General features: G+C 39.5%; 1 protein-coding gene across 1 annotated transcript in view; it reads right to left on the bottom strand.

Annotated features, from left to right (window-relative positions):
* adamts16 (ADAM metallopeptidase with thrombospondin type 1 motif, 16) overlaps positions 1 to 14,686 on the bottom strand; it is an 81,673-nt gene that overhangs the window by 18,312 nt on the left and 48,675 nt on the right. The window contains exons 14-18 of the mRNA XM_084088600.1: positions 12,166 to 12,296; positions 8,049 to 8,172; positions 7,185 to 7,429; positions 5,725 to 5,863; positions 2,597 to 2,723 (exon numbers count right to left, since the gene is read on the bottom strand). Coding sequence (XP_083944726.1) covers positions 2,597 to 2,723; positions 5,725 to 5,863; positions 7,185 to 7,429; positions 8,049 to 8,172; positions 12,166 to 12,296 — 766 coding nt within the window. The remainder of the gene's footprint in view (positions 1 to 2,596; positions 2,724 to 5,724; positions 5,864 to 7,184; positions 7,430 to 8,048; positions 8,173 to 12,165; positions 12,297 to 14,686) is intronic.

The raw sequence follows: 14,686 nt of genomic DNA, 5'->3' as shown, positions 1-14,686 counted from the left end.
TTAGGTGAACTATCCATTAAAAATAATTTTTACTGTATTTTACTGTATTTTTTGATCAAATAAATGCAGCCATAAGAGACATGTACAGATCTTATTAACTTATTTTTGAATAGTATACATAAATTATATATTTTTTTCCTTAGTGTAAATTTAAATCCTTGTTTTTATGTATTAAATGCTGTATAAATAAAATGTATTATTATTATTATTATTATTATTTTATTTTACTTACAGATGCACAGGACATAAGATGGGATAAACGGGAGAAGCAAACCAGTGTTTTTCCATCAGTTTAAACAGCTGTAGATGCTTAGCAGGATTATAGTACGTGATCTGCTTCTTACACTGAAGATACGGGAGAATGGGAGAGAAACTGAGAAGATGAGCAATAATAAGAGACGGGGGAGTAAGACCCGGATCTCACTGCCAAAGAAAACACTGCTAGACTTGAAAAAAAAAAAAAAAAAAAAAAACAGCTCAGTATTAAACAGGTTTGCTTCAATAGTCTGTAGTAATTTACGGAATTACAGTAATGAGAAAAAAAAGATAGAAACTACAGTTTTTCTCAATTGTTTACACACAAATACTGGTACTTGAGACACAATGACCACAACATGTAACTCATTCACCAACCCCCTGAACCAATTCTGCTAAACTACAAGCACAATTCCTGCTTTACACTCAGATTGCAGTTCTAAAACACACTTTTTTCAAAACACTACACACAATTCTCTGCTTTTGGCACAATTTTCATGCAGAAAATCTCTTGTTTTCACAAGGAACACACTGCCATTCAAATATGCACACTGACTCATCACATGGGCAGACACCCATCACACAGTTTTACAATTAGCAATCAGAGCTTTAGCATAAAAGGGCAACAGGTGAGCTCTTCAATGGAGCAATGGATGCCAATTTTTTTTTTTTTTTTTTTTTTACTGTAAAGGTGATGATACACAGGGCAACTTTTTGAGCAATGTTGCTGGGCAATGTTGCCGTCAACGGGCAACCAGATGAGACACAGAGCCCACGACCGATCTAAATTATCCAGATAGAAATGTAATGCCCATTTTCAATGGGAAAGTGCCCAAGCAACAATCACTCGGCAAGATTGCCCAGCAACATTGCTCAAAAAGTTGCCCTGTGTATCATCACCTTAACTGTATACAGTCAATTCTTCTATTGTTTTGTATGTAGACCACTGTATGTCCAACTTTGTGTTGGTTGGGATGTACACTGTGTACATTGTTTTTGTGGGAAAAATAAAATGTATTTGTTACCGTGTATTTGTGTGTTCTGAGTATAAAAACAATATTCTCAAATATTTTTCAACACACTTATATATGTACTGTCTGTAGTAAGTGTAACACTGAACAAAAAAAAGGCCTAAGTCATTATGATGAATGGAGAAGAAGTGTTTTCCATTCATCATAGTGTTTTACATTGAGCACATCAGTGTTCAACTGGTTCTTATAAATGTCTATTCATATGATGGTTTGTGTGTGTCATTTGAAAACAAAATACCATTTTGAGAAGAAATAACATTGTTTTGAATGTAAAGTTTCATTTTGCAGGAGAATTGAGGGGTTTTGCCCATTGTGTGTGTGTTTTTTTTTTGTGTGTAGAGTTCTGAGAATATGAGGCATGCTTTCAGAAAATGTGTGTAAACAATCGAGAAAAACTGTAAAAGTACATACTGTAATTCGAACAAATAATTGAGGGGCTAATCCTGCCTCTCTCTAGCATCAGGCACAAGGCTGAAATCTATTCTGTTTTGAATGTGTGGTTCACAGTTTTGACAGCAGTGTGTTAGCATTTGAACAAAGTGCTGTAAATCCACAGTGTTGTGCAGGTTGTGGTTAAAGTCATGGGATAAGTGTGTAGAGTTTTGAAAACTGTGTTCAAGCTATGAAAAACGAACTAGAGTTTGGCCCACATGAACTGTTGCTGTGCAGACTGTAGTTAGAGTTTTGCACATGTGATTCCAGTTGTGCCCACTGTCGTTTAGCAATCGAAAAAAACTGTAAGGGAACATTCAATTTTTTGTATTTTTTGTTCTTTGAACATTCTTAGACTATTAGTAACATTAGTAACAAAAATGTTAGACAAATGTCCAACTAAAATGTTTCAGGAAAAAATGTTTTATGAACAATGTATAAATGTTTTCATATTAACAATTTGAATACATTATTAAATACCAGATAACTTTGAACGAATGTTCTATTAACGTTACTTTATAAAAAATAAGAACGTTTGTTCACAACTTTGAAAGAACCTTGCCAGAACGTTCCCTCTTAGCTGGGATAACACAAGCATATAGTTTATATATAGTTTGTTGGTTGAACAATTTAATTTGAAGTTGTCATATCTCAAAAAAATGTATGCAAACAATTGTGTAAATCTTTTTTGTTGTTGAGCCAACTTATCATTTTTAGAGTGTACAACAACTTGAACTAACATTAAAATCAAAACCCAACTCAAAATACAGTAGTATTTAAATAAAACTAAAATAACACTGGTTCCTTTCTCTAGAAGCATCTTCAAATCACAGCCCTCAGTGTGTAAAGAGACGAGAGGAGATCAGTGGTGAAGTTACCTTGCGGGGCAGGGGTGTGTGTTACAGGACACCACACCAGTGGATGGCCGAGTTCGAGAGCTACAGTAAGACGTGTTCACCTGAACTCTCAGATCCTTGTAGCAGGCTGATTTAGTGACCATCTGACCTGAGGAATGAACACAAACGACACGTCAATTCATCACGTAAATGTAATCTGTGCTAACATATACAACAGACAAGACTTATACATACATATATATATATGTATATATATATATATATACACTCACCTAAAGGATTATTAGGAACACCTGTTCAATTTCTCATTAATGCAATTATCTAATCAACCAATCACATGGCAGTTGCTTCAATGCATTTAGGGGTGTGGTCCTGATCAAGACAATCTCCTGAACTCCAAACTGAATGTCAGAATGGGAAAGAAAGGTGATTTAAGCAATTTTGAGCGTGGCATGGTTGTTGGTGCCAGACGGGCCGGTCTGAGTATTTCACAATCTGCTCAGTTACTGGGATTTTCACGCACAACCATTTCTAGGGTTTACAAAGAATGGTGTGAAAAGGGAAAAACATCCCGTATGCGGCAGTCCTGTGGGCGAAAATGCCTTGTTGATGCTGGAGGTCAGAGGAGAATGGGCCGACTGATTCAAGCTGATAGAAGAGCAACTTTGACTGAAATAACCACTCGTTACAACCGAGGTATGCAGCAAAGCATTTGTGAAGCCACAACACGCACAACCTTGAGGCGGATGGGCTACAACAGCAGAAGACCCCACCGGGTACCACTCATCTCCACTACAAATAGGAAAAAGAGGCTACAATTTGCACGAGCTCACCAAAATTGGACAGTTGAAGACTGGAAAAATGTTGCCTGGTCTGATGAGTCTCGATTTCTGTTGAGACATTCAGACGGTAGAGTCAGAATTTGGCGTAAACAGAATAAGAACATGGATCCATCATGCCTTGTTACCACTGTGCAGTCTGGTGGTGGTGGTGTAATGGTGTGGGGGATGTTTTCTTGGCACACTTTAGGCCCCTTAGTGCCAATTGGGCATCGTTTAAATGCCACGGCCTACCTGAGCATTGTTTCTGACCATGTCCATCCCTTTATGACCACCATGTACCCATCCTCTGATGGCTACTTCCAGCAGGATAATGCACCATGTCACAAAGCTCGAATCATTTCAAATTGGTTTCTTGAACATGACAATGAGTTCACTGTACTAAAATGGCCCCCACAGTCACCAGATCTCAACCCAATAGAGCATCTTTGGGATGTGGTGGAATGGGAGCTTCGTGCCCTGGATGTGCATCCCACAAATCTCCATCAACTGCAAGATGCTATCCTATCAATATGCAATATGCAAACATTTCTAAAGAATGCTTTCAGCACCTTGTTGAATCAATGCCACGTAGAATTAAGGCAGTTCTGAAGGCGAAAGGGGGTCAAACACAGTATTAGTATGGTGTTCCTAATAATCCTTTAGGTGAGTGCATATATATACAGTATACCAAAACATGAATCCACAGCTGATATGAACATAATGGTCATAAAACCTTGTCCTCTGACATCATTCATGAACTCAAGGAAAGTTGAAGGTATTTGAGCTGAAGACACAGCTTTCCAGAGGTCGTCCGGAGGGAGTTTGACCTCTGGGTTAAAGGACGTCCTAAAGCAGTTATTGACCCTTCAGCTGCCCTCACCTCAGGCTCTCTACACACCATCCCAGAGGCTAATGTCAGGTCTGGTGTGGAAGAGCAGGAGGGTACGGCCCGTGTCAGCACTAATAATGGGAACTATAGAGTTACACCTGCCACAGGCCATCAGATGTGCTTGAGGACAGACTGAGCAAGTGTTCAATAAAGGAAACAGAAGATTTCACCAAGATCATTTGGACTGATTATGAATGCATTCACATATGTATTTAATGAAAAAGTGCTACAGGTTTTGCAGAACCCCTTAAAAAGAAGTACACTGTAGCACACTGTAATGGTTATGTTCTGTTTTATTATCATTGACATTTGGTTTTCCATATTTGCCTGTGCTCTGTGTTTCTAGTTAGTTAGTTAACCCCAATTAACCCCAAACCTTTTTCTTGTTCTGTTAATTATAACTGTGTATTTAAACCCTGAGTTCTGTCTGTTCATTGTTCCGTGCTCTCTTTAGTAATGTGGTTGTTTTCTATTACTCCGTGTGATCTCCTGAGTGTTCCAGTTTGGATTTATTAAAGACAGATTTTGTTTTATTCCTCGTCTTCGTGCAATCATTACAACCACCTTTATTATGAAAATTATATATTTTTAAAGAACATACTCTGTTTCCGAGTCTGTATTCCATAACAATCTCTTAATTTGACATTATTATAAAGCACACTTTTTAAAAGTGTACTTCAGTGTGTTAGGAAACATGAAAGTCCCTTTAAGTACCTGTAAGTGGCATTTTATTTCATTATATTATGATTATATTAAGATTATTATAATTTTATCTGCAAGCACAGATTTAAAAAAATACTTTTATGATTTGAAGTACACTACAAGTGCACATTAAACACAATAAAGTGTACTTCTTACAGGCTGGATTTTATTCATTATTTAGAAATGATCTGTTTCATGAAAAAAATATAATTGCTTTTGTGAACTAAATCAATGGATTCATGCTTCTGTCATAAACTCTTATGAATGTGCCAAGTAGAGCTAGGACGGATGTCTAGATTTTCAGTGAATAATGATTTAAAATAGTAGAGCAGACGTTTGCAACGCCCAGGTCATGGGTTTGATTTTCAGGGAATGCATGAACCTACAAAATGCACTACTAAGTTAAATGTATCTGCAAAATGCATAAATGTAAATGTAATTCCTCATGTTTCAATAAATATAAAGATTCAAATCAGATTTGTTTTCTGTGCATATTCATTTTATAATGAACATGCAAATTTAATCAGCACATATGAATGATGTTTGGTTTATTGCAATAGCCAAGGCATTATCATGAGCTTGAGCTGGACCAGAATTACAGACTCACAGAAGCTCTAAAAGATTGATGTGGTTTAAGTGTTTCACAGATTAACATGTGGCTGTAGTATAAGGTCTGGCCTAAACATCTGGCCATTAGTATCTACTAGGATCATGTTCTGTTCAGGCTGATCCAGTACCTCCTGCACAGGTGGCAGAGCACTGCGTGCGAATGATGGCCCATGTGTAGTTGTGTTTCGGCTGGCTCCGTCTCTCTGTATGGTCTTTGGTCAGTGTGTACTCCCACTGAATGCCTGGGTTCCAGCCCTGCAAGAGAACCTGTGCAAGGAGAAACATACAAGACCTAATGAACACAATAGGAAATCACACAAGCATTATTTTTTAATTTCTTGAGGACAATGAGTACACTGACTCCTTTGTTTTACGACAAAACGCCTCCCACATGCTGTGTCGCCGAACAATGTCTCCTGCTATCAGAACATTTCACAGTCAAATGTGTTAAATGCAAAAATAATTCCATTTTGTATAGTAACAAGGACATCTGCATGATTTAGGAGTCAATTACATATAAAACAAAATAAATCAAACAAAATCCACAAAATAAAAAAAATAAAAATATATTTAAAAAATGTAAGTAAAAAAAAACATAAGAAATGTATTGTTTTTATGTTGGTATAGTTCATGTTGATTTTATGGAATTCTGAGGAAAAAAACAAACGTTTAAAGTGTAACTTCGCCGATTTAAAACCCGCTTTGTATTGTTACAATGTCGGTAGTATATGTAAATGAACAATGTTTACTCGTTCTCTGTGTTACTCTCTGGACCTATTCCTGCTACCTATTCCTCTTTATTTGTCAGCAAATCTTTTGACAGCTCCTGGTCTTTTGTGAAAACTACAGATTGCATTTCCGCATATTTGTATCCCCATCCATGGACAGTCAGATCATCATAGAGTTATTAACAGAACAGTTGTACCAAGGGTAGGTTTATCTTGCTCACTTTAGCAATGCACTGGATCCCTCAAGGAAACCGAAAGTAACTCCCGCAAAACATTTACTCTTGAATTCTTGCACCCAGGAGCAATACAAGTTGAAACCATCATGACTATAAGTTTGCTAAGAAGTCATTCCTACTAAAGCAAGGCGGTATTTGACTCTGTTAAGGCTGGGCCACAATAAAAGATTCATAAAATCATTATAGGTGTTGAAGTTTTGAAGACAACAGCCTTTTTTCTCTGTTTTCTCTAGTCAGGTAGCACCCATAAAAAAAAAAAAAAAAAAAAAAAACACCTTTCTACTATATAGGCAGCCAAGTTTTCTTGAAAGCCCATTTTGGTGAAGTACCCCTTTAAGTTAGAATTTAGCAATTCTAACAATGTCATGTGGTACATCAAGTCTAAACATAAATGTTAGATATTTCAGTGCAGATGAGATACATGCTTTACACTTTAACACAGACTTTGGTAAGCAGCAGTATGACACAGCAGACCAGCACTCTTATTAGATACAGTGAGTGCCAATGAAGCAGATTTATTACAGAGAAAACAATAAAACTGAACACAAAGAAACATGTGTTGTGTAATGTAAAGAATGTAATTGGCCAGTTTCAAAATAATGGAAGATAGAAAAGTACTACTACCTCAACCACTAGCGTCTCATTAGTGGGTCCGGTGGAGGTGAGGCTCTCTGGACGATTGTAGGGTCTCTTGTAGTCAAACACAGCCCCAGCAATGGAGTGTTGTCCGGGCCAGTCCACTGTCCAGCGTCCATTCAGGTAATACTTCCTCTGCAGGTTCCTCAGGGCCAGATAAGAGCTGGAGGAGTTGAGCTCCGTCACACGGATACTGCGCGCTCCAGCCGGTATGGTCACCACACGAGAGTACTCTACACAAGAGACATTGCAGAAATCATAACATTATATTAGATTATAACAGTATTTTTAAATGTAATTAATGTTTTACTTATTGCTATATTTTGAATGACATACATGCTATTATTTCACAATGAATATCTAAATTATTGTGAAAATAACAAGAAACTATTTAAATATAAATGTTTAAATATAAATAAATATATAATATAAATATTTATTGCTCTGATTGGTCGACAAATGTCACGCCCCTTACCATAACAGAGAGTTTCACACACTACTAACTAACTCAACCAGGAGGAATTATTTAAATGAGGAATGTTGTGATGTGTTCGTTCCCGGAAGAAAACTCAAGACTAATGGAGGCGTTTCAGGGAGTTCAGAAACAGTGACACTGATATTGAGAATAACTCCCGCTGGAGTGGACTTTGTGCTTTGTAATTTTGCAGACCTTTTTCATGCTCAAACAGCAACATTACACACTAAAGAAAGTTGAAAATGTAAAAAAAAAAGCTTTAAATGCATTACACAGCAATTATTAATCACATAAATTGACGTTATTTTTCCCAGCCCTATTTAGAATGCTGTTCAGACAATAGATTGTACATACGTTCAGAGAATAAAGACACGTACGGCTCATAAAATGTTGTTTGGTGTATTGTCCTTTGTAGATCTTGCAGGTGGAGTTGTTGCCCTTACAGATGCCACACAAATCCGGCACGGCATTGGATCCCAGCACCCTGTCACAGCCCACTCTCTAGAAAACACAAATCATGACCTCTCAGCAAGCACATAAAATGAAATATAGCACTTAAGTTACAAAATTTTAGTGTAACCAGGTGAAAAGTCACGGGAGAGGAGGAAGTGCCTCCATGACAATGTGATTGGCTGTTTACACTGTATGATAATTTCCACAAATAGTCCAAAAATCAGCCTGGGGTGCATTTCCCAAAAGTATTGTTAGCCAGTTATAGTGGAAAGTTTAGTTGTTGCCAACATAGTTCAACAATATGATGTTTTATTAACAAACTTTGGGAGGAGCACGTTCAGATAATTAACACGGGAGGAGCACATTCAGTTAATCAACTAAATTAACGAGATAAGAGGTATATATACAACAGACTTACATCTGTTCCATGACAGTTTTCCAGCATCCCTCCACCACCCCATCTCCTCACTTCTAACTATTCCTATCCCAACCTGGGATGAAAGGAATACTCTGGGTTCGGGCCAAACTCCGAGCTCAGAGCCCTCCTCTCAGACAGCATGCCAGACAGCATACCTTTACTCTATTTAGTTATATGTAAGTGTGAACTCATGAATCTGTGTTTCCCAGAACATCTTGGTTACATATGTAACCCTAGTTCCCTGAAGAGGGAACGAGACGCTAATACTAATATATTAGCTCTAATACCCGCGCCACCATAAGAGCAAGTGCCGGTCTGTGTGAAATCAATGCGCACATCTAGGCGAAAGCACCTGGATTGGTGCAGACATACTCCTAGAGGAGTGGGCCCGTACAGCCAAAGGTGAAGGCTGACTGGCCGACTCATAAGCAAGTGAGATTGCCTCGACCACCCACTTGCTCATCCTCTGCTTCGATACCGGGCACCCCTTTATGGCTACCCCAAAGCAAGCGAACAGTGTTTAGACTTTCTCCACAGTTCTGTGGACGTAAGCATTTAAGACCCTAACTGGGGAGAGCATATAAAGTTTCTCTAGGTCTGACGTCCAGAGGAAGACAGAAGGCCTGCAGTACTCTAGGTCTTACAGTTTTAGTAGGAACCTTAGGAACGTAACCTGGTCTTAGGGTGAAGAAAACCCTTTCCCATACCAGGAGTAAATTCCATGCACGAGTGAGATACCGAAAGTGTTTGAATGTCTCCAATTCTCTTGAGAGACGAAATAGCGAGGAGAAAGACAATCTTTAGAGAGATATTCTCAGAAACGTCCTCAATGGGCTCAAATGAAGCTAGGGAGAGGTCTTCTAGTACAACAGCCAAGTCCAATGTCGGCACCCTCATGTAGACTGCTGGCCTCAGCCTCAAAGTGCCACAAAGGAAAAAAATTATTAGTGGGTGTCTCCCCAAAGATACTCCACTCAAAGGGGCGTGGTAAGCAGCTAGTGCCGCCACGTACACCTTCAGTGTGAAGGAGGATAACCCTGCGGAGAAGCGCTCCTGCAGGACCTCCAGCACTGCACCGACTGGGCAGTTAACCGGGTCCAACTGGTGCTCTCCACACCAGGAAGTGAAAAGTCTCCACTTCAAGGCATACAGTTTCCTTGTGGATGGAGCTCTGGAGTGGAGAATGGTCTCAACAACCTCAGTTGCAGCGCTAAATGTTATGTGTGTAATCGCACAATTGAGGAAAAGACTGGGACAACTTCAAACGTTTAGTAACATGTAGTAACGTTTATTTGTTTACTTTATAACGTTACTTACTTACCTCAACCTTCCTAACGTTAATCGTTTTTGCGTGTTGAACGATGTTGTAATTGTAGTAATGTAATATACCATTAATGTTACCCAACAAGCATTAACTACTTGTCAACATGGCACATTGTAGTATTAAGCTGGATGGATTGATATTGAAATATATCAATATATTAGGTCGCTGCTGTATTACTGTGTTGCAAAGTTATATGTAATCAATGCAAAAAATAAGCTGTGTGGCAGAAAAAAAATCAATAAAAAAACTCCCTTTCCAATCGTGACAGTGGTGTCATTTTTGTTTAATGTTCTTTAAAGGTGCCAGAGTGGAGAAATGTAGGCAGTCTTGAAATATAACACAGACTCAACCTTGATGACTCGACTTGGACTCGAATACTGGGGGCTCGAGACTCAATTCGGACTCGAACTCAGGTAATTACCATTAATGGTGACTCGACTCAGACTCTTTGGTGACTCGGACTCGAACACTGGGGACCCGAGACTCGACTCGGACTTGAACTCAGGTAATGGTGACTCGACTCAGACTCGACTCGGACTCTTCTTTGGTGACTCGGACTTGGACTCGAACACTGGGGACTCGAGACTCGACTCGGACTCGACAGTTGGTGACTCGACAACAACACTGACATAAGGTATTATGTCTCCAGCGTGATAGGCGCGTGCGCTAATAAGACCGCAGCCGCTAGCACGCCTCTTGAGGCCAGGTGAGTGAGGTTTACACACACAGCTCTTACTGGTATACATCCGTTACACTCACTCCCCTACACCTCTCTCCCATCCGGGTCATGGCACCAAATGTAACTCGACCCTACTTGACCCGCTCCGAGTGGGATTTCGAACCGGGTTCTCAGGCATGCTAACAAGGACGCTAAAGACCACAGCCGCTAGTGTCAGTTGCTAGCACGCCTCTTGAGCCCAGGGGAGTGAGGTTTACATGCACAGCTCTTACTGGCCTACGTTTCCTCTATCTGTCGCATGATGTCATTTTCGACAGTCCTTTATTGTTGAATGACATAGGTGCGATCATGTTACTACGGCTTCGGACTAGTTGGTTAGTTTCCAGAGGATGCATTGTACTATGGTATTTTATAAGCAAGTTCGTTGATGCATTGTACTATGGTATTTTATCAGCAAGTTCGTTGATCGGGAAACACACCCTTGAATGGGTCAAACTGGTGGAAAAGTGTGGATTAATTATAAAAAAACAACTCAGATATCAGCCCTCTCTGTCATGTCCAAATCAAATCGAACTTATAATAATTACACAGTGGGTGAGAATAAACCTTCACCTGTGCATGCGACCATCAGGTAAATACAGGTTTATCAGACATATGCTCAAATGTAAACATGTTGTATTAAGAAAGAAGTACAAGATGCTTCAAACTGCAAAGATAATATAAAGAATCACAAAAGGGTGATGAGTTCATCATGTATGAAATATACAGAGATCAAATGCTCTCAGCTAAATAGTTCTTTTGTGTGTTCATGTGTACAAATATTCTTTCTGTGATGTTTTCAGTGCAAACTACTTATGTCATCGACTCATGTATAATCTAAAACATGAAATGACAAATGACTCAGATTATTCATCATTATTGCTTGTTTAAACTAAATCCACTGAACTACAATTGTTCTGGTCCACTGCTTATACCAAAATTGCCCTTTTAATATAACAGCGGATCTGAAATGTTGTCAGTGAAATGCAGACGCTGAAGTCAAATGTAATGGAACAGAATTGTAGCTGGCTCTCTCGCTGCAAACATCCAAACACGAAATATGAAACTGATGTGTGTTCATGAGCAGAGACTCTCCAGAAAGACCTTTGTTTTCTTCAGTTCTCTGAACTAAAGTGGAATGAAATGCATTTGGTCGATCTGCCTCAACAGGGATTTCCACAGCAGAAGAAAACATAAAACTAAGCACTGTGAGAATTCACTACAGATGATCCCTCTTAAAAAACTCTGGCTCTGATGGTAATGCACAACTGTGTCAGTAGTCCATTACCAGAGAAAACCCCCCAGCTAAAGCACAACTGAGGGATGCTTTTATTATAGTAGCCATGTGTTACAACTCAGAACAAACCACTGGATAGAGAATAGAACAAGCCTGAGTGAAGAATGTTTTCCATTCAATACATCTGAGAGTTACTCAACTATTACAGTACATGACTCAGTTATTTGCAAGTAACTAGATTAAGGCCAGACCGTATCTATAGTTATAATATCAACAAAGACAATTACTAAAGACCTCAGGTTATACAGTGTCAGAAATTCAAAATTGTGAATATTGTATATTACCTCACAAATGCCGTCAATGCAGACATCGGCGCTGTCCTTTGTGCAGAGCGTCCCATCCCTGACTTTACTGGAGAGGGCGAAGAAGAAGTCGTAACCTTCAGCGAAGCAGTACAGCTTACACACGTCTTGATCTGGAACAACACACACACACACACACACACACACACACACACTTGTTTTTTACAATCTTAATGGAGAATTTTCATAGAAATAATGGTTTTTATACTTTACAAACTGTATATTTTATCGCCTTACACTAACCCTACCCCTAAACCTACCCATCACAGTAAGCTTTATGCATTTTACATTTAAAAAAAACATCACTTAGAATGTTTAATAAGCTAAAAAACATTTTTTCCCCATAATGTAGGGTTTACCAGTCCACAACCACACACACCAGTCCACAACCCCCCCCCCCCCCCCCCGCACCCCCCCGCACCCCCCCCGCACCCCCCCATAGAATATCTATCAAAATGTATATTTCACCCTGCTTGGTTTGAAAAGCCTAACTATTCAATCACACTAGAAAGTTAACTCTAAAATCACACAAAGTACATTGACCAGCTACAACTGAGTTGGTTTCAAATCCATCTGTGTTCAGTTGTCTGATAGCACACCAAATATCACTGACTCGGGAGAGTCTCACAACTAATGAAGCCCAAGGAACTTTGAGATTAAGTTGGAAAACATCTGGAGATGATCATAGAAAGACTGACAAAACTCTGAATCTGAATGCTATGAATGCTGTCATAATAACCCAATCCCCACCATTAACTTACTTTAAAATCAGAGGGAAATACCTGGTCAATAAGAAGCCCCATTCCCAGTCTAAACTCTAACATTAATCATAACTCTCTATCTAAAATCTAGAACCAATAAATATGTTTAACCAGCAACATTTTCTAAGCGGCAAAGTCATCAAGAATGGAATTAGACGGCAGCATCATGCATTGGTTAAAGATGGCGCAGCTCTGCAGGCGACATGGAGAAGGGTTCTTGCTGCGAGTTACCTGTTTGTTTTTGTGGAGTTTGTTTCTGTCGGGTTTGTTTGCCCTTAGTTTTCTGATCGTACAATGGCCATCTAAATTACTATATGCGAGCGCTGGCCGGAACAGGGGGCCGCGAAGACTGATAAATATGAAACTGTTCACCGTAATGTGGCTAATTTTGACTAGCTGCGTGGTGCAAGGAATTACAAACAGGATTGTGGATACCGGACAGCCGATATACAGCAGATCGGAGCTTTTGGATTTGCGGAGTCGTGGCGGACTACTTTTGAGTAATACAACGGCGGATGTACCTGAGGAGCTATTACGGCAACCAAGGCCTGTTCCTTGGGTTAGGAAGCGGGGCAAGAGAGGCGGCGTCAGGCAACGTGTCCGGAGAGCTTCCAAACTACCTTTGCCGCCAGTGTTACTCTGTAATCCTCGCTCCTTGCGGAACAAGTTGAACGAGCTGCGCACACAAGCTGGAGTCTGCTATGAGAACCGTGAGTCTGGACTGATGGTCCTTACAGAAACGTGGCTGTGTGATAATGTACCAGACAGTTTAATACAAATTGACGGGTTTTCCCACTTACGCTTGGACAGAGATGCGAACTCTGGAAAGAGAAGAGGAGGGGGTATTTGTATTTATATTAATGAAAGCTGGTGCCGTAATTTTGCGGTCAGGGAAAGCATTTGCAATCCTGATCTTGAACTATTGTGTATTACTTTGCGGCCGTATTATTTGCCAAGGGCCAATATATTTGTATAATATACACCAATATATTTGTCTGTGCAGTGTACATTCCACCTAGTGGGAACGTTCATAGGGCAGCTAGTCAAATTGCTGATTGTGTTCATAAGCACTTACAAATTAAGCCTGATGCACCTGTATTGATTCTTGGTGATTTTAATCAATGTGGTTTGGAGAGATACTTACCAGGGTTTTTTCAATATGTGAAGTGTGGAACGAGGAAAAATAATATCCTTGACAAGTGTTATGGCAACATTAAGGATGCTTATGTAGCTAAAGCCAGACCCCCCCCTCGGTAATTCTGACCACAATGTTATTCATTTGCTCCCCACCTATCGGTCAGTTTTTAAAACAAGTAAACCAGTTACAAAGGTGGTTAAGGTGTGGTCAAGTGATAGTATAGAGGAGCTGAAGGGATGTTTTCTCTGTACGGACTGGGACATTTTTTATCAAGATGCAAATATAGATATGGTCACTGAAACAATTACGGCATATATCTCCTTTTGTGTGGATCTAGTTATCCCTCAAAGAGCTATTAAGAGGTATCCGAATAAAAAAACATATGTTACAGGGGGAATTAAAGATTGCATTAAAAAGAAAAAAATGGCCTACAGGTTGGGGGATACAATGGGACTTAAACCAGCACAAAAGGACCTAAACCAGCAACTAAGGGTAGCACAAATACAATATAAGGAATAGGCTGAACAACAGTTGGCAAAATGTAATACTAATGAACTGTGGAATTCAATTCGAGGAATGACCAACATGACCCCAAAAAATAAGC

This window comes from Abramis brama, assembly GCF_963993115.1.
Source record: "Abramis brama genome assembly, chromosome: 17".
NCBI classification, from domain to species: Eukaryota; Metazoa; Chordata; class Actinopteri; order Cypriniformes; family Leuciscidae; genus Abramis; species Abramis brama.
This window is presented reverse-complemented; position numbering and strand designations above follow the sequence as displayed.